This window comes from Molossus molossus, unplaced genomic scaffold (assembly GCF_014108415.1).
Source record: "Molossus molossus isolate mMolMol1 unplaced genomic scaffold, mMolMol1.p scaffold_m16_p_17, whole genome shotgun sequence".
NCBI lineage: Eukaryota > Metazoa > Chordata > Mammalia > Chiroptera > Molossidae > Molossus > Molossus molossus.
Genome location: NW_023425352.1, coordinates 65,177,199 through 65,201,724, shown reverse-complemented (window position 1 = coordinate 65,201,724; position 24,526 = coordinate 65,177,199). Strand labels below are relative to the sequence as shown.

The 24,526-nt window shown below is 55.6% G+C and overlaps 1 protein-coding gene across 1 annotated transcript in view; it reads right to left on the bottom strand.

Annotated features, from left to right (window-relative positions):
- Positions 1-24,526, bottom strand: part of RET (ret proto-oncogene) — a 56,009-nt gene that overhangs the window by 11,407 nt on the left and 20,076 nt on the right. The window contains exons 2-15 of the mRNA XM_036264853.1: positions 23,348-23,611; positions 21,375-21,662; positions 18,924-19,174; positions 17,584-17,779; positions 12,091-12,290; positions 10,196-10,454; positions 9,368-9,493; positions 8,086-8,196; positions 7,398-7,517; positions 6,276-6,532; positions 3,173-3,320; positions 1,956-2,063; positions 701-915; positions 496-618 (exon numbers count right to left, since the gene is read on the bottom strand). Coding sequence (XP_036120746.1) covers positions 496-618; positions 701-915; positions 1,956-2,063; positions 3,173-3,320; positions 6,276-6,532; positions 7,398-7,517; positions 8,086-8,196; positions 9,368-9,493; positions 10,196-10,454; positions 12,091-12,290; positions 17,584-17,779; positions 18,924-19,174; positions 21,375-21,662; positions 23,348-23,611 — 2,666 coding nt within the window. The remainder of the gene's footprint in view (positions 1-495; positions 619-700; positions 916-1,955; positions 2,064-3,172; positions 3,321-6,275; positions 6,533-7,397; positions 7,518-8,085; positions 8,197-9,367; positions 9,494-10,195; positions 10,455-12,090; positions 12,291-17,583; positions 17,780-18,923; positions 19,175-21,374; positions 21,663-23,347; positions 23,612-24,526) is intronic.

The window sequence follows — 24,526 nt, the reverse complement described above, 5'->3', positions numbered from 1 at the left end:
TCCTTGCGCCTTCCCAACTCACCCAGGCTCCCATCCCATCCTTCATTCCCTTCTATAAAGAATGGCCACTTCACTGTCCTCTGGGCAAAGAGCTGAATCACACAGAAAAGAAACAGTGACCTTCATTCTGTAGAAGGGAGCAGGACACTGTGGAGAAGTGGATGGCTATTTCTACAGCATGAGGTGACATTCAAAAGTGATAATGATTAAAAGCAAGAGAAGCTTCGGACCCCGGCTCTCCAGGGGCCATCTCTGAAAGGGCGGGTGTGGTCCTTAGGAAGAGAAGGAACAAACCTGGGGATCAGTCCTGAAATGGGTCTCTGGAGACCCAAGATCAGGGAAGGATTTGGTGATGAGAGCTAAAAGTTTACATTCTGAAAATCCACTTTATCCTCCCCAGGTATTCTAAGAGATTTGCTCCCACCCTCTGGGCACCCTGGCTGCTGCCTCCACCCAGCCCAGGGCCACAGGCCAGCACACCCCAGGACCTGGTACCTTGCTCCTCTTCACATAGGAATCCTCTTCATATACATCCCGGGACAGACCAAAATCCGAAATCTTCATCTTCCGCCCCTCGGCAACTAGGACGTTTCTGGCTGCTAAGTCCCGATGGACGAGCTGCAAGGAAGACAATAGCAGGGACCCTAAAACCCCAGGCCCCTCAAAGGCAGTGGGGGTGCTGGGCTGCAGCAGCACACACCTTCATCTCAGCCAGGTATCGCATTCCCCGGGAGATCTGCCAGGCGAAGGAGATGAGGTCACCCATGGTCAGGGCCCGCTCATCTGGGTTGTCCAGGTAGCTGGAGTTGCGGCTGCCCCTGCTGCCCACGTAGCCAGGCCCTGCCTTGCGGCTCTCTCGCAGGAAGCCCCGAAGGGAGCCGTACTTGGCATATTCCACGATGAGGAGAAGTGGCCCTGGGTGCAGAGGGGGCCTGTGGGCTGGCTGCCTACCAGGCCCTGGGCAGGCAAAGGTCAAGCCAGCTCTGGGAGCCCTCATGCAGCACAGGAAGACGGGATGCAGGCCCCTCAGGGCAGCTCCACACCCTACCAGTAAGTAGGTAGGTGGGCACAGCCCTGCTCTGGGTGGCAAGTGCCTGAGTCCCAGGCAACTCCAGGACTTAAATCCCAGCTTATTCTCATTATCACTTGCTCTCCACCCTGCGAAGTCCGTGCTGAAGCCCCTACCTAGGTGGTTGAGTATGACCTTATCCTAGGGTGCCCAAGGCACCCAGCTGCTGCACTCAGTGCTTCCTGGGGATGCACCCTAGCTGCTAGGATGTCAAGCCTTTCTGCATCTCTAGTCCTGCCACAGCACGGCCTGAGAATGACTGACGGAGGCAGAGGGTCTGGATCACACCTGGCCCTCCTGCTTTCTGCTCCTGTCCACTCTCAGCAGCTCTTGGTTACCGTCCTGTCCCAGGACCAGGCCTGGGCTCTGCAGGTGCTGCACGCTCCCTGCTAGCTCCCTGTCCCCTCACACCCCCAACACATACAACACACACCACACACACAACACACACACATGTGTACAAACATCGAGAAGCCCCCAGCAGCTGGTCTCCTCTGTCCTTATGTCATGCAGGGCTTTGACATGCAGGGCTGGGATGACCTGGAGTTCATAGCATGCCTAATCCCCAGGAGAGGCCTAGGAAGACACCATCCATTTCTGGAGTTCCCCGCCCAGGGCCTCTGCCTGGAGCAGGGTGCTAACAACCAGAATGTTAACAGAAACCTGTGGGCAGCCCCAGCAGGCCTAGTTCTTCCAGAGCTGCGGTCTCATTAAGCACTCCTGCAGAACTCCCCTCCCCCCCAACCCTCTCACTGACCCAGGAGGCTCTAGGTCAGGGCTGGAGCCACAGACTATGCTTCCAGGAGGGCAGAAAACAGGGGCCAGAGAAAGAGAGGATGGGGAAGGGGGAGGAAGCCCAGAGCTCCCGGCCTGTGCCAGGCCTCACCATCCTGGCTGCAGGCCCCATATAGCTTGATGACATTGGGGTGGTTGACCTGCTTCAGGAGGTTGAATTCTGACAGTAGGTCCCGCAGCTCATTTGGAGAGGCGTTCTCTGAAATGCACATAAACAGAGAAGGTTGCAAACCCATCCCTTCTGGAAGCCCCTTCTGTGACCATGCAGTCACATTACCCCATACCAGGATTCTGCAAAGACCCGCTATCTCCTTCTCAGACACCCTCCCAAAAGATCCCAGAGCTTGGGGCTATGCACAGTCTTAGGTTGGTCAACAGTGGCCTTTTCTGCCTCCAGGGAGTAAGAACTCCAGGAGCCAGACTTAAGTAGGAGCTCTCGGGGGACAGCCTCCTAGGGCTGGACTGTGTGTAAATAGCATTATTTCCTTGTAATTTCTATCTTTCAAAGACAACAGTGCACAGTGACCCCCTCATTAATCCTTTTGGAAAGGTAAGGGGACTCCCTGATGTCCCCAAACACCCAATGACCAAGCACTCAACAGTCAGGGGGAAGGCAAAGAACAGATTTCACAGAAGTCCTTGGCCATGAGGAGGACATGCATCCTGACTGTGGGCAGAGCTGGGTTTGGGCTCCTACTGGGAGCCTGTTGTGGAGGTATTTTGAGTCAGAAGCTGTGGCTAAACCGTCCTCCTGAGTCAATGCTCCATGGCCCACTGCCCAGCTGTGCCAATGACTGGCTGCAGACTTGTCTGAAAGTGAGATGAAGCTTCAGGAATCAGGATCCCCTGTACCATACACAGGAGGCCCTGGGCTGGCCTCACTGTGCCCCCTTAAGGAGTGGAATCTCTTAGGTAAAGGGTGATCCCAGTTTGAGGGCCTGGGGATGCGTCTAGAAGCACTGTATTGTGGGGCCCCTAACTGCTACACTAGAACTCTTGTGTGCACCAGCCAACTCCCGCCTACCACACTGCTGCTGGGACCCTGGTCAGTCCACTTGAGCAGAGCCCAGCCATGGCAGAGGGCCATATGACCAATTTCTGTGGAGAAACCTTGGTTTCTCCAGGAAGCACCCTGACCCAGGTCATCTACGGTGGGTGGGGATCCCCAGAGTGCAATCATTCAAGAACCATGGGAAGCCCTTGAGGAGGTGCTAGGATAGCCGCCAGCACCCTGACTGTCAGGAGGCTGCATCCACCCCTTGGGGCTCCTGCAGGAGTGCATGGCAGGTGTGCTGCCTCAACAGGTACCTTTCAGCATCTTCACAGCCACAGTCGTGTACCCCGCTTTGCCTTTCAGCCGGAAGGCTGTTGCCTCAACCACTTTTCCAAATTCGCCTTCTCCCAGAGTTTTTCCAAGAACCAGGTTCTTCCGAGGGAATTCCCATTTTGGATCCTCCTACATTGGGGTTGGAGAGAAGAAGAGAGAGGAGGAAGATGGTGAGGGTAAGAGAAGAGGAACAGGCAAGCCCCATGAGCAAGCCCCGTGGACGAGCTCCAGTGTGCAGAGAACTGACCGTGATCTGATCAGTAGGTGACAGCCACTCACGTCTGTAAGGGCAGCAGGAGCCCACAGCTGGGCCCCGAGGTGCCATTCCATGACAGTCTCTACCATGGCAAGGCTAGTTCTGCCACAGACTGGCCTGGACTCTCTCTGGATGCCTGTACCCTTACTGATTGCAGTTTACAGAACATGCGCTGGGCCATTTCTCAAATGAGGTGTTCAAGGCTTACTCAGCACAATAGATGCTCATGTGGGAACAGGGCCTCTTTCCTGGTAGTTAGACCCAATCTTCTCGGCACTGCCTCTCCTTCGAGCAAGGCCCACAAGGCACTGACTGGGCTGTACCAGGTCCTAGTGTGTGCCCTCTCCAGAGACGTCTAGGAACCCCATGAGGAATGAATTGGCATCAGTGGCCCAAGTGGCCTCCCAGGCCAGGACCCCCATTTATAGGTGGAAGTGTCCAGGGAAACTTCCCTGAGTACCAGTCCTTGACAGGTACCACTGTGCTCCTGGGGAACCTCCACCCCGTGTGTGGAAGAGGCTACTCCTCCCACGGAGCTGGCCATAACCCTAAACTTGCACACAACCTGCTTACCATGCTCTCTTTCACACACACCTCGTCTTCCTCCTGAAGTCTTGTCCACATACTCAAGACCACTCTAGGATGCCTTGCCAGACATTCAGCTTGGCCTGTCTACTTGAATCCTGACTGGGGATGCCAAAGCCTGTCCGGAACCTCCCCTCCCAAAGTCTCTCTGCAGCTGGGCATGGATATGTTCACTATGTGCCCTACAAGGTTAGCCTAGCCCACAGAGATGACACCACTGGAAACTCACTGCCCCTGAATGACCAGAGCCATGCTTTCTGATGTCTGGGTGCAGAGGCAGCCGCCTCTCAGCACCATGGCCAGGGACACCTTCCAGCCAGCTCCAGGGGGCATCCTGGGGGTGTCTCAGGTTCCCTAGGAATCCACAGTCAGGGTCAGAGTTGACAACATCGTCATTGGTGCTCTCATGTCCTCATTGGATAACTTCATTTACTATACAGAGACCATACTGAGCATATGTGGCTATCACTAATTTGATCCTCTTAAAAATATTAAATGTCATCCTCCCTACTTAATATACACTCAAACTGAGGCTGATCAGTTGAGTAACATGTTTGAGACCTCAGAGCTGGTCATTGTGGCCCTTGGGTCTCAGGCTGGGCTCTGGTCACTCTGCTTCTGGGCAGGAGGTGATGTGGGCCAAGGTGGTGTGTGTCCCCTAGCACGAGCACCCATCAGCCCTGCTCTTGCACTGGGCCTCACTGCAAACTACCGGAGTATATAAAGGAATCATAAGATTCATCCCAGAGGCCTATTGTGGAAGCTGAGATGCTGCTGGGCTGGGGTTGCAGATCCTCCACCTGCTGAATGACTGGAAACAGGAAAGCTGGGAGGGAGGCTGCAGTGGCTAGTGCTGCTGAGAACAGTTTCCATGGCCCAGACCCTCACTAAGGGGCAAGCACACCGGGGAGCCTCCTCCTGCAAACCCCAGCTACCTTACATGGCCCCTGGATGCTGAGCTTCCTGCTTGAAGGTCCACACACTGAGCTCTCCCTTCCCAGTCTCGTGATGGGACTTCTATTCCCATGCACCCTCCACTCTGAGCACTTACCTCAGTCTCTCTCAAAACCTGGCTTCCAGCTCTTCAGACAGTTCCCAGTGAGAATGCTGAAGGGCTACTGCAGGCTGAGTGGAGGCCTGGCTGGTAAGGCGGCTCTGAGGGGCACACGGCGACCACAGACCCAGGTCCTCCCACTGAGAAGGGGACTTGGAAACCTCCTGGCTCTGGTCAGCACTCTCTATCAGCTGGCTGGTCACAGCCAAGAGGCCTGGCTCCACCAGAGGTGCCCTCCGTGCCACAGGCGGATGCCCCTTCCTGTTGCTGCCACCTCGGCTGAGCCCCTGCCTGCTGCCATCTCTCACCTGGATGGGGACCGCACCCACCACCAGGCTCCCACTTCTGCACCCACCCTATAGGCTCCTCAACAGAGCATCCTATGGAAATGAAGGTAGATCATAAGCTTTCTGTGTTCAACTCCCAACCTCCAGGAGGCCCACCGTCTGAGAAAAATCCGCACTCCTCCGCAGCTCCCTAAGCCCTGGGCATCTGCAGGCGTAGCGGGGACTGCCCTCACCGCATCCGGGGCCCACCCTCAGCCCGGCTGAGCCGCACGCATCAGTCTCCTTGCTAAACCGCCTCTGCGCTGCCCTCCCAGCCTCTGCCCTGGAAGTGTCTCGGCGACGGCAGGGGTGCTGGAGCGCTCACAGCAGTGCGCGGGCTGCGGGACGGCCTCCACGCCCCCCCCTCCGTAGCTCCCAGAGGCTGCTGGGCAGGGGTGCTGGAGCGCTCACAGCAGTGCGCGGGCTGCGGGACGGCCTCCACGCCCCCCCCCCCTCCCGTAGCTCCCAGAGGCTGCTGGGCAGGGGTGCTGGAGCGCTCACAGCAGTGCGCGGGCTGCGGGACGGCCTCCACGCCCCCCCCTCCGTAGCTCCCAGAGGCTGCTGGGCAGGGGTGCTGGAGCGCTCACAGCAGTGCGCGGGCTGCGGGACGGCCTCCACGCCCCCCCCCTCCGTAGCTCCCAGAGGCTGCTGGGCAGGGGTGCTGGAGCGCTCACAGCAGTGCGCGGGCTGCGGGACGGCCTCCACGCCCCCCCCCTCCGTAGCTCCCAGAGGCTGCTGGGCAGGGGTGCTGGAGCGCTCACAGCAGTGCGCGGGCTGCGGGACGGCCTCCACGCCCCCCCCTCCGTAGCTCCCAGAGGCTGCTGTCCCTGCAGGGCCTCCGGGAGCCCCACATGGAACCTCACCGGGATCTTGAAGGCGTCCACAGAGACCTGGTTTTCCATGGAGTCCAGTGAGGGCCGGCGGGCACTGGACGAGGAGTAGCTGACCGGGAAGGCCTGGGCCGGCCGGCGGAACGTCATCTCGGCCGAGGCGATGGGCGGCTTGTGCGCGTTCTTGTGGTAGCGGTGAATGCAGAAGGTGGACAGCAGCACGGAGATGATGAAGGAGAAGAGCACGGCCGCCGCGATCACCATGCGGCACAGCTCGTCGCACAGCGGGTCTGTGGGCAGGGCGGCCTTGAGGAACACTCCGGGAGCTCCCGAGTCCCGACCCAACCGGGCGGCAGGCACAGCTCTCCAGCCTGCCTCGCCCACAGCAGCTGGGGTAGCTGCTGGACAAACTGCAAGCAGCCGGGCAAGTGCTGCTGGGTGAAGGTGTGAGCACACTGACTGCCAGCAGGTACTGCTGCAGGGGCTCCCCTATCCCGGCACTGCGTCACCTTCTCCCGGAAGGGACGAGAGAGGCCCAGAGAGTGTCAGCAGCCTGCCTGAGGCCACACAGCAGAGGCGGTGCATTCACTGCTTCAGCGTGGGAACCTGCCCTGCAGTCAGCTGGCCCTGGAGAGCTGTGGGGAGGTCAAGTTCTTCCTCTGTGTTCCCAGCCTTTTGTTTTTAATAAAAAGTATGGAGGGAAGGAGAGTGGCTCAGGACCTAGGGCCATTCAGTAACAACTCAATGATCAGAGGAGTGTCCCTGGGCTCAGGCGGGAAAGCTCCCCATGTGCTCAGTGGGGCCCACTGCCCGCTGCACCTGCTGTCCCAGGAGTTCCTGGAGGCTCTGGCTGGGAGAGTGGGTCCCAGGTGGACAGTGCCGGGGCCCCAGCCGAGGCCCCACAGAAGGACAATCCGAGCAGGCACTAAGTTATATAGTGAAAGAACTGACCCTCTAGCCCAATCTGCCGTGGAGCTTCAGACCATGAGGCCCTGTAGAGGCCCCAACCCAGCTCCCTGTCTGTGGGGATGGGGGAAGAGAGGCCCAGGGGGAAGGAGGAGGGTCTCCCAGGTTTCAACTATCTTCCTGCAGTTTCCTCCCTGGCTTGCAGGGAGGCACAGGGGGCCCTGCCCAAATGTGGCCCTCCCCACTCACCCTGGCTGTCTTCAGGCTCACAGAAGCACTTTTTCTCCTCAGGGAAGCAGTTGCAGGTACCAAAGCCAGCTTTAATGCCCCAGCGCTCCCCTGGCTCATGCCCACCAATGATGCTGCCCCCTGGTGACAGAGGAAGCCTACTCAGCCTCCTGGGTGACCCGACAAGCCAGGACACCCAGACAGGAGAGTGGGAGGTCCCTCCTTGCCTGCCTGATATCAGCTGCTCAGGCCCGGGGTGGGGGGAATGAACTCAGAAGTCTAGGTCATCTGGACAAGAGTCTCAGCATGACCTGCCCCTGGTCACAGTGAGCAGGAGGAGGAGCCCACAGGCTGCCCCGGGCCCCCGCCGAAGTCTACACACGCTTGCCTTTCAGAAGCAGAGAAGGGGCAGCAGGAATGATCAGCAGACCGGAGGGCAGAAAGCTGCACCCCTGTGGGTTGGCCAAGGTGACACTGGAGTGTGGGTCAGGTCACCAGGTTCCAATTTTGGTGGTGGTGGTGGTGGGGGGTGTGCTCAGAGCTCTTCACTCAAATGAAATGTTAGAAAAGGCTAGGCACACAAAACCCAGGAACACGGCGGATCCAGCTGAAGTGCAGGCAGCTGTCCAAGCCTCTCCCACTTGCTACCCCACCTGCCCGGGGCCCTGTCTCAGCTTAGGTTGACCGGGCAGGCCCAGTGGGTGCTTACGGAGGCAGTCCTGGGGGCAGATGTTGGGATTGCTGCTCTCCACAGCATCACAGTGGCTGTCAGGGCAGGTCTTGATGCTGGGGGAGCAGGTGGAGAAGTTCCTGGAGATCCCTGTAAACACACAGTGAGCTGGTCACCGCCTTGTGGGAGCACCACCCTGGTCAGACTTTCAGAGTCAGGACGGTGGTACCACAGGGCCTTTAGGGCCAACCCTGCCCCTCCAAGACCTGAGCAGCTCTGGCCGGTGGCTCAGTTGGTTGGAGCATCGTCCCATACACCAAGAGGTTGCAGGTTCGAATCCTGATCAAAGCACATACCTAGGCTGCAGGTTCATTCTCCAGTTGGGGTGTGTATGGAAGAAAACCAACCAGTGTTTCTCTCTCACATTGATGTTTCTCTTTCTCTCACTTTCTCCCCTTTCCTCTCGCTCTCAAATCAATAAAAACATGTCCTCGGTGAGGATTTTAAAAAAATCACCCATGCCCAGCTGGTGTGGCTCAGTGGTTGAGTGTCGACCCATGCACCAAGAGGTCACTGGTTCGATTCCTGGTCAGGGTACATGCCCAGGTTGTGGGCCCAGTCTCCAGTTGGGAGATATACAGGAGGCGGCCAATCGATGTTCTCTCTCATCGATGTTTCTATCTCTCTCCCTCTCCCTTTCCCCCCTCTCTAAAAATCAATAAAGAAAAAAAAGTCACTCACACATGCAGCCCCACCAACAGGGCCATCCCAAGAAGTGCTTGGGGATCCCAAATGTACAGGGGCAGCCTGTATGGTGAGAGATGGAGGGGCCGGGCCGTCCCGGGGCTGTGCCAGCCTCACATCCAGACCAGGAGAGGCCAGACAAAGCCAGGCCCCTCTCAAGGCTGCACCACAAGAGGGACCCTCATAATGGTGGGTGCAGCTTATAGTTGGCTGCTGTTCACATCTAAGCCAGTTTAGGCCCTTCCTGCTTGGGGATACACTCCCTGGCCTGGCACCTCTCAGTAGAGCCTCTTCATCCCCTGCACATCCCAGCTTTGGCCTAGACCTTCTCAAGCCCAAAGAGAGTCTAGCCCTAAGCATCGTTGTTCCCTTGGCAATGAACAGCCTGAATGTCCTCATGCTACCCACACCCTGAACTTGGGAGCACCTCCTGGCATCAGGAGCTATAGGTGGGGACAAACCTTGGGGAATAGATCATGAGTGAGAAAGGCACACAGAGACCCCACTTCCACTCAACCTTCATCACCCCTCTCAAGTGCCTGGCCAGCCGCAGGCCCCTGCTCTGTGTGCGGCCTACCTTTGCCATCTCCCTGTCTCCACTCGCACCTGCCCGTTGGAGAGCCCAGGCCGCCGCACTCCTCACACTCAGGCCGCCTCTTGCTGACTGCACAGGACAAGGGGCAGCCTGGCTCCTCAGCCATGTCTGGGGTGGAAGAAAGCAGGTTACAGGGGGCCAGCCTGGGCCCAGTGTCCAGCCAGTACCCATGGACAGGGGCAGCACTGGCTGAGCTGCCCCCATGGGTCAAGTCCAGAGGGGAGGGAGTAACTCAGCACCAGCTGCAAGGGAGTGATGGGGCTGCTGGGAAGGGGGTGGTATCACAGTCACAAACAGGAGACAGCTATTGGGCTGGGACAGTGTGGAGGGAGGATGTGAGGTGGCCAGAGATGGCCAAGGACATAAGGGATGCCTAGTTAAACCTGAGTTTCAGATAAACCGTGAATAACCTGCTTTGTGTAAGTATGTCCCTAGTATTTCATTGACGTACCTAAAAATCTGTCTTCCAAGAGACTCTGCAGAGGATGCATGGGGCATCCACTAAAAATCTAAAACTCAAGCTTAACCAGGATGTTTTTTTATCTGGCAGCCCCCCTGCAAGTGCACGTGTGGGGTGCACTGACGGCAGTGATGGGAGCGCCCTGTCTACTCCGCAGTCTCTGGGCTGGGCTGTTCCAACTCCCGTCATCCTTCCAGCTCAGCTACGTGGCATGTGGTTATTCTCATTTTATAGGAAGGAAACTAGGGCTCAGGGAAGCCCCAGTCTGTGAGAGGGATCAGGATCGGTCCCTTGTATGGGAAGGGGGGGACCCACAGCAATTTCATGTCCCATCCATCCCCAGAACTCACAGGTCCCCTCCATGGTGACAAGCAGTGGTGCCTGGGCCTGCCTGTGGGTTGACTGGTCGGTGGCCACCACTGCGTACTGGAGCTGGGTACACTCAGGCCGCCGCAGGGCCTCGGTGTCATTCACGAACAGGATCCCTGTGGTGTCCTCGGCCGAGGTGACCACTCCCAGAGCGCTGCAGTTGGCACTGGAGAGCTGCAGGTCATATTGCACGTGGATGCCAGTGAACTGCTGGCAGTTTTCCACGGAGACTTTCCCAACCTAGGGTGGGGCAAAGGGAATGCCTTAGCTGGGTGGCTGGACATGCCAGACAGGCTTGTGAGGGGGGTTAGAGACTCCCTGGCAGTCCAAGTCTTGGAACAGATCCCTGCTCACCTGGGAATGGCAGCACCCCTGACCTCCCCATCCTCCGTGCCCCGCCCACCCTCCGGCCCTGCCTTACCCCGGCCATCACACCGCCATCCACCCTCTTCCAGGAGCAGAGCACCAGGTCTGGTTTAGCAGCGGGCCTTCCGGGAAGGGCTGCCGCGCTGGCTCTTTCCTCACTGGCTCCCTCGTTCAGGTACAAAGGCCGACTGGCTCCGTCCTGAGCACCACCCTCACTGCTCTGGCCAGGCGTTTTGCCCCAGGGACCACCAGTTCCTGTCCTCACTGCATGTAGTTGGGATGGCCCACGCCTGCCTGGTCACCCTCCTGGGCAGAACACTGTACCCAAGCACATGATCATGCAGAGTGATTGCCTGTCTCACAGAGGACAAGAGGCCTTCCTGGGGCTTTGGCTGAAACCCCTGGGAAAGGGGAGCTGCACTGTGACCTACCACCACCCTCGGCCCCTCTATGAAAGGCTAGCGTGGGGGCAAGTCAGGAGCTGGATGAAGAGGACACCCCCCCTTCCTGTGTTGGACCCAGGGGCTGCCGGAAGTGAAGGTGGCATGGCAACCAACCACAGAAACTGCCACTATGACAATGATGGATGGCCTAACCATCCATAGCTACTCCATCAGGGGGAAGTAGTGTGTGAAATCCAACGCCTGCTATAATTTCAATTGAACTTTAAAAAGCCTTTACAACAAACATTCTAGAAAGAACTGTTCCAAAATGCCAAATGCTGTTTGATTCTATTTTGACAAATACCCACTAATACTGACTACTCTTACTTTTCTTTTCTTTTATTTATTTATTTATTTAATCCTCACCCGAGGACATTTTCGCATTTATCTTCGGATAGAGTGGAAGGGAGAGACAGAGAAAGAGAGAGAGAGAAACATCGATGTGAGAGAGACACACTGAGTGGCTGCCACCCACACGATCCCAACCAGGGCCGGGGATAAACTGCAACCAAGGTACGTGTCCTCAGCAGGAACCGAACCTGGGACTCTCTGGTCCGCGGGCCAACACTCCAACCACTAAGCCAAACCGGCCATGGCCTAACTACTGTTATTTTTTCCACTTCTAATCATTCTGTTCCTGTGGCAAATGGAAATGTACTTGCAGAAGTCAGGTGGCAGAACACCCCATCTCTCCCTGCCCCCAGCAGGGGGCACTACTGGTAACAATGCCCATCCATGAAGATTTGCTTTTGAAAGTGCACAGTCACATGACACCAACATTTCTGCAAACCACTTTTTCAGTGAACAACCCACCAGGAATGCCTTTCTGTCAGCATACATATATTTAGCTGGTGTTACTTTTACACTAGTACAAAACATGCCTTATAGATACTGAGAAGAGAAAGGAAAAAATGAAAGATACTGAGAAGGGATAGGTCCTGGGCCCTTCCATGTACTTACTACCCCAGGAAGCGGGTGTTACCCACTACCAGCCTGGCTTGCAATGTGCTAGACAGAGTGCCCCACCCTGGGGAGTGCCCCATTCTGGCAGTGGGCTGAGGGCTCACCTGGGCAAAGTGGTGGGCCCGCCTGCTCACAGTGAAGGAGTAGGCGCTGGGCAAGCGCAAGCTGACCGGCAGCACAGACACGTTGAAGTGGAGGAGGAGGGTGCCCTCTCCCAGGCCCTGGAAGTCGGAGTCGTTGACCAGCACAGCCAGCTGCAGGGCATGGCTCTCCGAGATGGGGAGGCTGCGGTTAAGAACCAGCCCTGCGGGTGGGGGCATGGCGATCACTGCCCCACGCCACTGCATGCCTCCTTCCAGATACATACACTGCCCGCACATGCACATGGGTAAAAACACGTAGCTTCACACACACAGTGCACAGATAACAGGCCTGGCAGCTGGCAATAAGAACCACTACTTAAATGTTAGCTGTTGTACTAAGCTAGAGATCCAGAGAGCCCTTCTCAGAGGGAAGTAACATACACAGGTAATATGTGTGTGTGTGTCATGTTTGTGTGTACGCAGGGTATGTATGCATCTGTATGTGTGTGAGGGTATGTGTGTGTGGAGTGTGTGTGTATGGAGGATGTGTGTGTGTGGATTTACGATGTGTGTGTGTGTGGAGTATGTGTGTGTGGGAATGTACGGTGTGTGTGTATGGAGTATGTGTGTGTGGGGTGTGTGTGTATAGGATGTGTGTGGGATATACGGTGTGTGCATATGGAGTATGTGTGTGGGGTGTGTGTACAGTGTGTGTATGGGGTGTGTGGGGATGTACAGTGTGTGCATATGGAGTATGTGTGTGGGGGGTGTGTGTGTAATGTGTGTGGGGTGTGTGTGGGGATGTACAGTGTGTGCATATAAAGTATGTGTGTGTGGGTGTGTATATATGGAGTGTGTGTGTGTATGTGTGTGGGTTGTGTGTGGGGATGTACAGTGTGTGCGTATGGAGTATGTGTGTGGGGTGTGTGTGTATAATGTGTGTGGGTTGTGTGTGGGGATGTACAGTGTGTGCATATGAAGTATGTGAGTGGGGTGTGTGTATATAGTGTGTGTGGGGTGTGTGTGGGGATGTACAGTGTGTGCATATGAAGTATGTGTGTGGGGTGTGTATGTATAGTGTGTGGTGTGTGTGGGCGGATGTATAGTGTGTGCGGATGAAGTATGCATGTGGGGGGTGTGTGTGTATAGTTTGTGGGGGGTGTTCGTGGGGAGGTACAGTGTGTGCATATGGAGTATGTGTGTGTGTGGAGTGTGGAATGAGTGTGTGGAGTGTGTGTGTAATGAGTGTGTGGAATGTGGGGGGTATGTGAGGTGTGTGTGTAGTGTTTGTGGAGTGTGGGGGTGTGTACAGTGTGTGTGGAATGAGTGTGTGTGGAGTGTGGGGTGTGTACAGTGTGTATGGAATGAGTGTGTGTGAAGTGTGGGGTCTGTACAGTGTGTGTGGAATGAGTGTGTGTGGAGTGTGGGGTGTGTACTGTGTGTGTGGAATGAGTGTGAGTGAAGTGTGGGGTCTGTACAGTGTGTGTGGAATGAGTGTGTGTGGAGTGTGAGGTGTGTACAATATGTGTGGAATGAGTGTGTGTGGAGTGTGGGGTGTGTACAGTGTGTGTGGAATGAGTGTGTGTGGAGTGTGAGGTGTGTACAATATGTGTGGAATGAGTGTGTGTGGAGTGTGAGGTGTGTACAGTGTGTGTGGAATGAGTGTGTGTGGAGTGTGGGGTGTGTACTGTGTGTGTGGAATGAGTGTGTGTGAAGTGTGGGGTCTGTACAGTGTGTGTGGAATGAGTGTGTGTGGAGTGTGGGGTGTGTACTGTGTGTGTGGAATGAGTGTGTGTGGAGTGTGGGGTGTGTATTGTGTGTGTGGAATGAGTGTGTGTGGAGTGTGGGGTGTGTACTGTGTGTGTGGAATGAGTGTGTGTGGAGTGTGAGGTGTGTACAGTATGTGTGGAATGAGTGTGTGTGGAGTGTGGGGTGTGTACTGTGTGTGTGGAATGAGTGTGTGTGAAGTGTGGGGTCTGTACAGTGTGTGTGGAATGAGTGTGTGTGGAGTGTGGGGTGTGTACAGTGTGTATGGAATGAGTGTGTGTGAAGTGTGGGGTCTGTACAGTGTGTGTGGAATGAGTGTGTGTGGAGTGTGGGGTGTGTACAGTGTGTATGGAATGAGTGTGTGTGGAGTGTGGGGTGTGTACAGTGTGTGTGGAATGAGTGTGTGTGGAGTGTGGGGTCTGTACTGTGTGTGTGGAATGAGTGTGTGTGGAGTGTGGGGTGTGTACTGTGTGTGTGGAATGAGTGTGTGTGGAGTGTGAGGTGTGTACAGTATGTGTGGAATGAGTGTGTGTGGAGTGTGGGGTGTGTACTGTGTGTGTGGAATGAGTGTGTGTGAAGTGTGGGGTCTGTACAGTGTGTGTGGAATGAGTGTGTGTGGAGTGTGGGGTGTGTACTGTGTGTGTGGAATGAGTGTGTGTGGAGTGTGAGGTGTGTACAGTATGTGTGGAATGAGTGTGTGTGGAGTGTGGGGTGTGTACTGTGTGTGTGGAATGAGTGTGTGTGGAGTGTGAGGTGTGTACAGTATGTGTGGAATGAGTGTGTGTGGAGTGTGGGGTGTGTACAGTATGTGTGGAATGAGTGTGTGTGGAGTGTGGGGTGTGTACAGTATGTGTGGAATGAGTGTGTGTGGAGTGTGGGGTGTGTACTGTGTGTGTGGAATGAGTGTGTGTGGAGTGTGGGGTCTGTACTGTGTGTGTGGAATGAGTGTGTGTGGAGTGTGGGGTGTGTACTGTGTGTGTGGAATGAGTGTGTGTGGAGTGTGGGGTGTGTACTGTGTGTGTGGAATGAGTGTGTGTGGAGTGTGAGGTGTGTACAGTATGTGTGGAATGAGTGTGTGTGGAGTGTGAGGTGTGTACAGTGTGTGTGGAATGAGTGTGTGTGGAGTGTGAGGTGTGTACAGTGTGTGTGGAATGAGTGTGTGTGGAGTGTGGGGTGTGTACAGTGTGTGTGGAATGAGTGTGTGTGGAGTGTGAGGTGTGTACTGTGTGTGTGGAATGAGTGTGTGTGGAGTGTGGGGTCTGTACAGTGTGTGTGGAATGAGTGTGTGTGGAGTGTGGGGTGTGTACTGTGTGTGTGGAATGAGTGTGTGTGGAGTGTGAGGTGTGTACAGTATGTGTGGAAGACTGTGTGTGGAGTGTGAGGTGTGTACAGTATGTGTGGAATGAGTGTGTGTGGAGTGTGGGGTCTGTACAGTGTGTGTGGAATGTGGAGTGTGTGGGGTCTGTACAGTGTGTGTGGAATGAGTGTGTGTGGAGTGTGGGGTGTGTACAGTGTGTGTGGAATGAGTGTGTGTGGAGTGTGAGGTGTGTACTGTGTGTGTGGAATGAGTGTGTGTGGAGTGTGGGGTGTGTACAGTGTGTGTGGAATGAGTGTGTGTGGAGTGTGAGGTGTGTACAGTATGTGTGGAATGAGTGTGTGTGGAGTGTGGGGTGTGTACTGTGTGTGTGGAATGAGTGTGTGTGGAGTGTGAGGTGTGTACAGTATGTGTGGAATGAGTGTGTGTGGAGTGTGGGGTGTGTACAGTATGTGTGGAATGAGTGTGTGTGGAGTGTGGGGTGTGTACAGTATGTGTGGAATGAGTGTGTGTGGAGTGTGGGGTGTGTACTGTGTGTGTGGAATGAGTGTGTGTGGAGTGTGGGGTCTGTACTGTGTGTGTGGAATGAGTGTGTGTGGAGTGTGGGGTGTGTACTGTGTGTGTGGAATGAGTGTGTGTGGAGTGTGGGGTGTGTACTGTGTGTGTGGAATGAGTGTGTGTGGAGTGTGAGGTGTGTACAGTATGTGTGGAATGAGTGTGTGTGGAGTGTGAGGTGTGTACAGTGTGTGTGGAATGAGTGTGTGTGGAGTGTGAGGTGTGTACAGTGTGTGTGGAATGAGTGTGTGTGGAGTGTGAGGTGTGTACAGTATGTGTGGAAGACTGTGTGTGGAGTGTGAGGTGTGTACAGTATGTGTGGAATGAGTGTGTGTGGAGTGTGGGGTCTGTACAGTGTGTGTGGAATGTGGAGTGTGTGGGGTCTGTACAGTGTGTGTGGAATGAGTGTGTGTGGAGTGTGGGGTGTGTACAGTGTGTGTGGAATGAGTGTGTGTGGAGTGTGAGGTGTGTACTGTGTGTGTGGAATGAGTGTGTGTGGAGTGTGGGGTGTGTACTGTGTGTGTGGAATGAGTGTGTGTGGAGTGTGAGGTGTGTACAGTATGTGTGGAATGAGTGTGTGTGGAGTGTGGGGTGTGTACTGTGTGTGTGGAATGAGTGTGTGAAGTGTGGGGTCTGTACAGTGTGTGTGGAATGAGTGTGTGTGGAGTGTGAGGTGTGTACAGTATGTGTGGAAGACTGTGTGTGGAGTGTGAGGTGTGTACAGTGTGTGTGGAATGAGTGTGTGTGGAGTGTGGGGTGTGTACGGTGTGTGTGGAATGAGTGTGTGTGGAGTGTGAGGTGTGTACTGTGTGTGTGGAAGACTGTGTGTGGAGTGTGAGGTGTGTACAGTGTGTGTGGAATGAGTGTGTGTGGAGTGTGGGGTCTGTACAGTGTGTGTGGAATGTGGAGTGTGTGGGGTGTGAGCACAGCGGTAGAGATCGACCACAGGGCCCTGGCAGACCCTGGCCCTCTGTTCCCCAGCAGCAGCCTCCAGTGGAGCCTGGACCCCACAGGCCCGCAGGCCTAGGGGCTTATACACCCGTCACCTGCCATGTGCCGAGGCTGTGGCTTTAGCTTTACTGAGACAGAAGGATGGAAGTGGGGGACTCTGGTACACAGAGTGAGTGTGCCAGGGCATGGGTGGTGTTCCCCACACACAAGGCAGGGGGGCTTTCAAAGGCTTGGTAGAGGGAAGGATGTGAAAGAAACAGAATCAGGCCAGGCATAAGGGGGTCAAGGCACCAGTGATCCTGGGTTCTCCCGGAAGCAGATCCCAAAACAAGGATCCAAGCACAAATGGGATATTTGGAAGATGATCCCAGAAAACATGGGCAGGAGGGCTGGGAAAGAGGCAGGGAGGCCAGGCCTGCCAGCACCTGGCACCTAGCCCACAGGTGCATTCCAGGAGCCAGGCAGGACAGCTGTCTGAGGGTCTATCTGCTCAAGGGCACGGAGCTGCTACTGTACACAAACTGCTGTTAGAGAGCTGCTGACCGCAAGGGAGGGCCACAGTCCCTCGGCATTTGGTCACCTGAGGGCAGCAAAGCAGGCATCGGGGTCTGAGGAAGGACTCAGGCAATGATGTGTGTGTTTGCAGTGGGTGATGAGCCTGGGTGTGGTCAGCATGGAGTGGTGTGATAGGGTCCTGCCAGGGTCAGCCATGGGCAGTTCAGGAAGAGAGGACAGCTTGTAAACACCCACCAACGTGGCTGAGGCGAGCCCAGTGGAGACAAAGGGCTGGGTGGACAGGGGAAGGAAGAGCCACGTGGGGCTCAGAGTCGCCAGGCCAGGTGTTGGAGTGTGCAAGGTTCATTGACCAGGAACAGGGGCTGCTGGTTTTCTGGGGGCCCAACTAGGTCACACCCAGCTCCTCTTACTGTACTCATGCACGGTTGCCCGGATGAAGCTGCCGTTGACTTTGACCAAGGTCTCATTGGGTGAGTGCTCCACACGGAAGGTCTGGAGGGCCCAGGCGTCTCCGGGGAGCAGCGTGCTTGTGTACCGCCTCAGGAGCTCCCCGGATGCTGGCACCACATCTGCATCGAAGACATGCAATGTGGCCACCACGGTGCCCTGCAGGAAACAGGAGGTGCCAGTCAAAGCTCCTACAGCCCAAGACTGAGAAAGGGCAGGTACCCCACAGGTGGACCAGGTAAACACACAGCTGGCTCTAGGGACAGACTGGCCTGTGTTCAAGTCTCCACAGGGTAAACTGCCAGCCTGGCTCAGTCACCCTCCCTGGGTCACTGTGCCTTGCCTCACCTGTGCAACAGGTGTGATAGGTATCTACAGACTTCCTGTAAGGATGGATCAAAGCAGATGCCCTGATGCTCTGCTGAGAAGCCTCATCCAGGACACTGCAGAGCACAGTGAATACCATACTGTCTCCCAAGCCAGCCACATCCCACAGGCTGGAGGGGTTAGCTCAGTGTCACACAGTGATCCACGACAGCGCTGGATCCAAGCCCAGGTGCATACCAGAATGCTCACCTCCAAGCATCTGCACCCCAGGCTGGAGAGGGCTGTAGGGAAGGCTCTAAGCAAAGTCACAGGGCACCTCTTCTCTTCGCTAACTACATTCCCTATTGTCACCCAAGGCAGTCACTCCAGACTCAGGGGACATTTCCTCACAAGATGTGCTTTTTCCCCACTGACACACTCACCAAACCTAGTCCTGGAGTGCCCAGAGAAGCAGACAAAGACAACACACCACCTGTCCACCTTCCCATTGTGCCTGCCAGCTGGCCGGCTGCAGGACAGCCAGAGGCCCAGCAGGTGGCAGTTACGCTCCATCTGTGTGACCAGAGAGGATTGGGGCTGGGGCTGGGATGGGCAAGCCCCCCTCCCCCCAGTTCCCAGTTCTGCCTTTCTCCACTTGAGAGTTACCTCAAAGCAACCCCTGGCCTTCCTCGAAGGCTGAGTCTGGTGAAAGGCAGTGTGCTCCAGCTAGTCGCTGTCCTCTCCCCTTGCGGGCACACCTCAGATGCACGCCCTTAGCCTTGCCTGCCTGCTGGGACACAGGCTGGGCCCCCAGGGCCCCAGCCATCACTGTCAGGGCCAGCTGGGAGCTGGCTGGGTTGCCCTGGAGGCAGGCAGAAAGCCCTGACTGACAACTGACAAACAAAATCAACTAGAGGGATGGTCATCCTCATGGCTGGATGGAGAGACAGACACCGAACAGACAGACAAGACATCAGACAAACACACGGGGACACACCTTCTTCCGCTTGAACTCCACCACGGCACTGGTGGCACCAGTGGAGTCGACACCCCCAAGGAAGGTGGGCGCAGAGTCGTCCTCGTCATACACAGTCACGGGGAAGGGCACCATCACCTCCTCCTCACGAGCACCCATGTGCACTGTGCAGGCAGCCACCAGCTCGTACTTCTCTCGGCGCTCGCGGTCTAGGGCCCACCGCGTGCTCACTTCTAGGCTATCGGGGGCGCAGCGGAAGGGCAGATTTTCACCTGCGCACCAAGCAGACCAGGAACCCTCAGTGTGATCCTGGGCTGGGGACAGGCTGAACAGCCTTCCTCAGGGGCCCAGCAGGAATGAGTGGTGGCTCTGTCAGGCCATGCAGGGGACACAGTGCTCCAAGGAGAGTCTGCGGATGAGCTTTCCTGTGGCTGCAGTCTTCACCAGTGCTGATGGAGGAGAGTGGGGACCGGGAGGCCTGCATCAGGTCCTCACCCTCATCACCTAGAGAGGGCCCTACACCCCTTGGCCCACCTTGCCTCGGCTGTGGGGTAGCACCAGCTCAGCCAGGCTGCAGGCCCAGAGATCCAGCTGCCGGCATGTTCTGCTTTTTGAAAAAAATGTTAGTTTTTTAAATTATGGAGGTAATATGTGTTCATTTTAGAGAGTATGAGATGTCAAGTCACAATCCCAGGACTAGAAAACAGAGGGAACAACTGGTGAATTATGTGATGTTAACACACATTTCCGACTACCAGGTTCACATCCCTGCTCTACAACTCCCGGCTGTCTGGCTTGAGGCTGGTCATTGTGCCTCTGTGACTCAGTTTCCTCACCAGAAGAGGAGTGGATGAGACTGACATGCCCACTCCTTGCCAGGCACTGCTGTGCATTTAGTGACTCCTGTATCCTGCAGTGGGAGGACCAGAAACAACCACACACCCTTCAACCCAAGTGTGTCCTGGAATTTCATCCTCCAGGAGAAACCCGGGAAAGGGGAGATACTGAAGGCTTGGAGGTTGACACGGGAGGGTTACGTCAACTCCACGTGGTGGGAAATCTGAAGTCTCTCACATCAGAGCCACATATTAACATGTGGATTACACATGTGGGGAATGCTTATCATACAATGTTTTCCTCTACTGTTATGGTTACAGAAAACATGCTCAACAAAATTTAATTGTGTCCTCTTTAGCCAGAAGGAGCAGCACGCTGAACCATGCTTTGAGACAGTCTTGCACACGGATGTCTAACCCTGCCATGGGGCAAATGAAGAATGGGGCAGGGCAGTGACTGCTTTTATTGAGGTTTCTCCGACATCATCACCATGTGTGTGCAATAAACCTGGTGAGACTCCAGGTTCCACATACTAGCAGTCCAGCCTCGGTGTCCTTTTCGAGCCCCAGTTCCTTGTCTTTAAACAGTTTCTCAAGTGACTGCTCAGCTGCTTCCCTCCTCTCCACTGGCATCTCCCTCCCTCCCCTCCCCCACACGACCAGGATCATCCTGAGGCCTGGCGGTCTCCTAAAGTGGGCTGTCCTTGCAGCTGTCCAGGCAGAATCCTGGAAGCTTGTTTGGTCTCCTCTCTCCCTCAGCACCCACGTTCAGCTCTGGGAAGTCCAGCTGATTCTTCCTTCAAAGCACGCCCAGAGCATGTCTGCCTCTAGCTGTCCTGTGGTTTCCACCCCCCTCCCAGTCCTGATTGTCTTGCTCAGCGATTTCTCCTGTGGCCTCTTGATTGTCTCCATGCATCTACCCCAAATCACTCCTAACACAGCAGCCAGACGGATCCTTTAAAGATAAGTTAGGTCCGCCCTGGCCAGTTTGGCTCAGCGGTTGAGCGTCGGCCTGTGGACCAATGAGTCCGGGTTCAGTTCCTGCTAGGGGCACATACCAAAAAAAAAAAAGGTAAGTTAGGTCCAATCAATGCCCCCTCAAAAGCCTTCCACGGCTCCCTAGGCCCTCGGTGGGAAGCCCTACCCACTCCTCAGGAACGTCTCTGCCCTCATGCAGTTCTGCCCTCCCAACACCCCAGCTCTCCAGCTCCGTGAGGCCCACTCTGGCACTCTCACAGGGGCCAGCCCTGTTTGCCGAGAGCCCTCCCGGCTCAGCTCCAGTGGCCCCTTCCCTGGCCACCCAACTGAAGACAGCAGTCTCCACCACTCCAATTTCCTGGCTTTCCTCCCTCCTAGCCCCATGCAGAGGCTGCCCGAGTTCCTCAGGACATGGGTGTTCACCACCTTCCATAGGAATGGAAGCTCCAGGCAGGCAGGATTTCTGCTGTCGTCACATCCTCAGCCCTTAGAACAGTGCCTGGCCCACGGCAGGTACACAACAGACACTTCCGGAATATGCAATGAATGGATAGTGTGGTGATGAAGAGTCACCTGCATGGTTCATGCCACGGGTGGGCAGCACTGTGCCCGGCACATAGTAGGCACAGAGGAATGGCCCCATGAGGCCGGCACTCACCTCCCAAGAGCCTGTAGGTAATGCTGATGTTGGGGCAAAGGAACTGCATGGGCAGCTGGCGAAACTGGTGAAAGGTGCCAGGAGGCCTGTTCTCCCGGATTCGAAAGGAGAGGCCTGTCTTGGGGAAGCAGAGCTCCCGGGGTTTGAGGGAGCCACACGCTGGGAAGGAGGTGTTGATGAAGGAAAAATACACACGGGCACAGCCTGGCCACTGGCATTCGCCCTCACGCAGGGCTGTGGGCAGCAGAAAGACCTGGAGGTAGACGGTCAGCAGGGGAAAGCCTCCATCTGCAGAGAGAGAAGTCAAGCCCAGTGGGGTGTCAGCAACATCTACCAGGTGGTGAGGAACAGGAGTGGGGGCAGGAGCTCCAGGGTGGGTATAGAGCCCAGTCCTCCTGGTGGTCCCCAGGACTCTGCTGAGCTCTCTGACCTGGCCGGTCCCCTCCTGTTAGCCCTGCACTGCCCTGGACCTGGGGTCTGTCGGCCTCAGGCTCTGTGGTTCTGCTTCCTCCACCTAGAGATCCATCACAGACCACGCCTCCTGTCATTCAGGTCTCAGCTCAAAGACTCCTCCTCAGGGAGGTGCCCAGCGCTGGGTCTAAAGCTCTTCCTGGCTTCCCCGTCAGCCTGTGCTGGCCTGTCGGAGGGTGCCCTGAGCCCTGGTCTAACACCAGGTGGAGAGCTCCCCCAGGCGGTTTCCTCACAGAGCACCTCTGCAGACACATGCTCTGGACAGAGTACCTAGCATCTAGAGGTGGGATTTCCAGCAAGTTCCATCATGGAGGCACCACGGTGATTCCCTTTCGAATGAGGTCTGGACCTCAGCTGGGTGAGGGAACGCTTCCTGAACTCTCCCTTGGCCTAGAGATGTGGATGCTCCTCACATCTGCTCTTTCCACACTCACTAGTTCTCTCTGCCTCTTACTAGCCTGTTGCTCCAACGCCATGACAGTTACTAATTCCCCACACAAATCTCCCCTCTTCACATTACTGTGTGCTTTCTCTCCTGGCTGGACCCAGCAGGTGCTCGAGGCTGCTCCCCTGAAGAACAGGCCTCCTAAGAAATGGAACACTTAGCAAATTCCACCCTGGCCTCCACCCCAGGGACCCTGGCTCTTCAAGTTCCCAGAACAGGGGCTTGGGATGAAGATGACAGCAACTAAGTGTGTGCATCAAGATCCACCTCAGGTGCACCTCTTCCAGGAACCATCTGGAGTGCCCTGGGGGACCCTGATTTTACTTGGGGGCCCTCATTTTACTTGGCAAATGAGTGCAGTCATTCGGCACTGCTGGGCAGTGGCATTCACCTCATTCTCAGGTGGCCTGCCTCTTACCCGCACATGGAAGCTCAGGGCTGGTGTGAGGGTCCAGTGGGGACCTACTGAGTGTGCAATCACCATTCTGTGTCACAAGGCAAAAGTCTGCTTCATACACTTTCTTCCCCTGCACCAGGGACACACACGGCCTCCCCCCAGGCTCTGACCCCTGCTCTGAGGATCTGGTCAAGTCTTCCTGCTGCTCCGCTCTACTCCTTGATACCAGATCCGAGCCCCCACCAGGTGCCAAGAACAGCTTGCTGCTGATAGTCAGACAGGCGTTCTGTGAAAGCTGCTGCTTCTCCAGCTCATTCCAGACCGTTTGCTAAATAAAAACCTTGGGATTTTTCCATCCCCTCTTAAGCTCTCGCTCAAAGCCCTAAATCCTTGTTAACCCAACCGGTAAAGGCGTCTGGGTCCAGCATGGAGAGAGTACCCACATCTCTCACACAGGCCCTGCAAAACACTAGAAACATCAGAAAACCCCAGGGTCAGCAGCAGCCTCCAAACTTGTCCTGGACCCTTCTCCAGGCTGGACACAGAATCAGTCTCTCTCACTCTCACACAGCAAGAGTCCACCTCTGAGCCTTGGTGTGGGTGTACCGTGGGCTGTGGGAGGAGAAGACGGGGGTGGGGGCAGGGCTTCTGATCCCTTACTGCGGATGCTGAGCTTCTCCCAGGAGCTGTGGTCTAGGCTCCAGTTAAGGTAGAGAAGGCCCGTGTCCTCCTGGATGCGAATCCAGTTGTTCTCGTGCAGCCGTTTTCGATAGGCGCTGTAGAGGTGCTGGCCCAAGCGGAAGCTGGGCACCTCATCGGGGACGTCACGCAGGGCGTGGACATAGAGCAGGGGCATTCCAGCTGGCTGGTCCACGTACAGCTTCTCCCAGTAAGCGTCCCTGGAGAAGTAGAGTCCCAGCGGGGCTGCGGGGAGCAGGGAATCGAGTGAGGGAGGAGGAGCGGGGTGATGATAGAGCTAGGAGCAGATCTCTGAGGCCGACTGGCATTCCCCAGCGACTTCATTTCACACCTTGATAAAAGATTCTCATGGAGCCCCCTCCCCAAAAATTCACTAATTTAAAACTGTGAACGTAGTAAGACTTTCTCATCTGCAGTTCTAAGAACATCGACACCATTATTTGTATAAACACTAGCTGAAAATGCACTGCTTAAAACAGAAAAAGGAGAAAAAGCAGCAGCTGCAAAACCATTCTCAATTACCCAAGCTCAGTAAGCTTGGGAGCAAGAGTGGGGGGTTCACGCAGGCTTCTGAACAAGTCACCTGGAGCCAGAGTTTTCGAGTTTACAAGACACTGCCAGGCAAGAGTCACTAAAAATGAATCAAGTACTTTATAAGAAAGTAACACATTTTTATCTGAAGTTAAACACACTCCTACCATATGACCCAGAAATTCTACTCCATTTGTCCAAGAGAAATGAAAACATATGTCTATCGGACGACTTATTCACCAATGGCAGGGTTATTCACTGCCGTGAACTGGAAGCAACCCCGATGCCCTTCAAGGGTGAGTGGATAAGCCGGCAGTGCTTATCACAGCATGGCATCCTATGCAGCGATGAAAAGGGATGAGCCACTGCCACATACGAGTTGGACTGGTCTCAGACATCAGGCCAAGCAGAAAAAGTCAGGCACAAAAGAATATACCTGGCACAATCCTAGGCTGATTTTAGGTGACAGAAAGCAGACTGGCTACCTGTTGGGAGCAGGGAGGCAACAGACTGGGAAAGCAGAAGAGGACATTCTGGGGAACATAAAGGTTCCATATCCTGACAGGGGTATGGGTCACATGGGCACGTCCACTTGTCAACAATGTACAG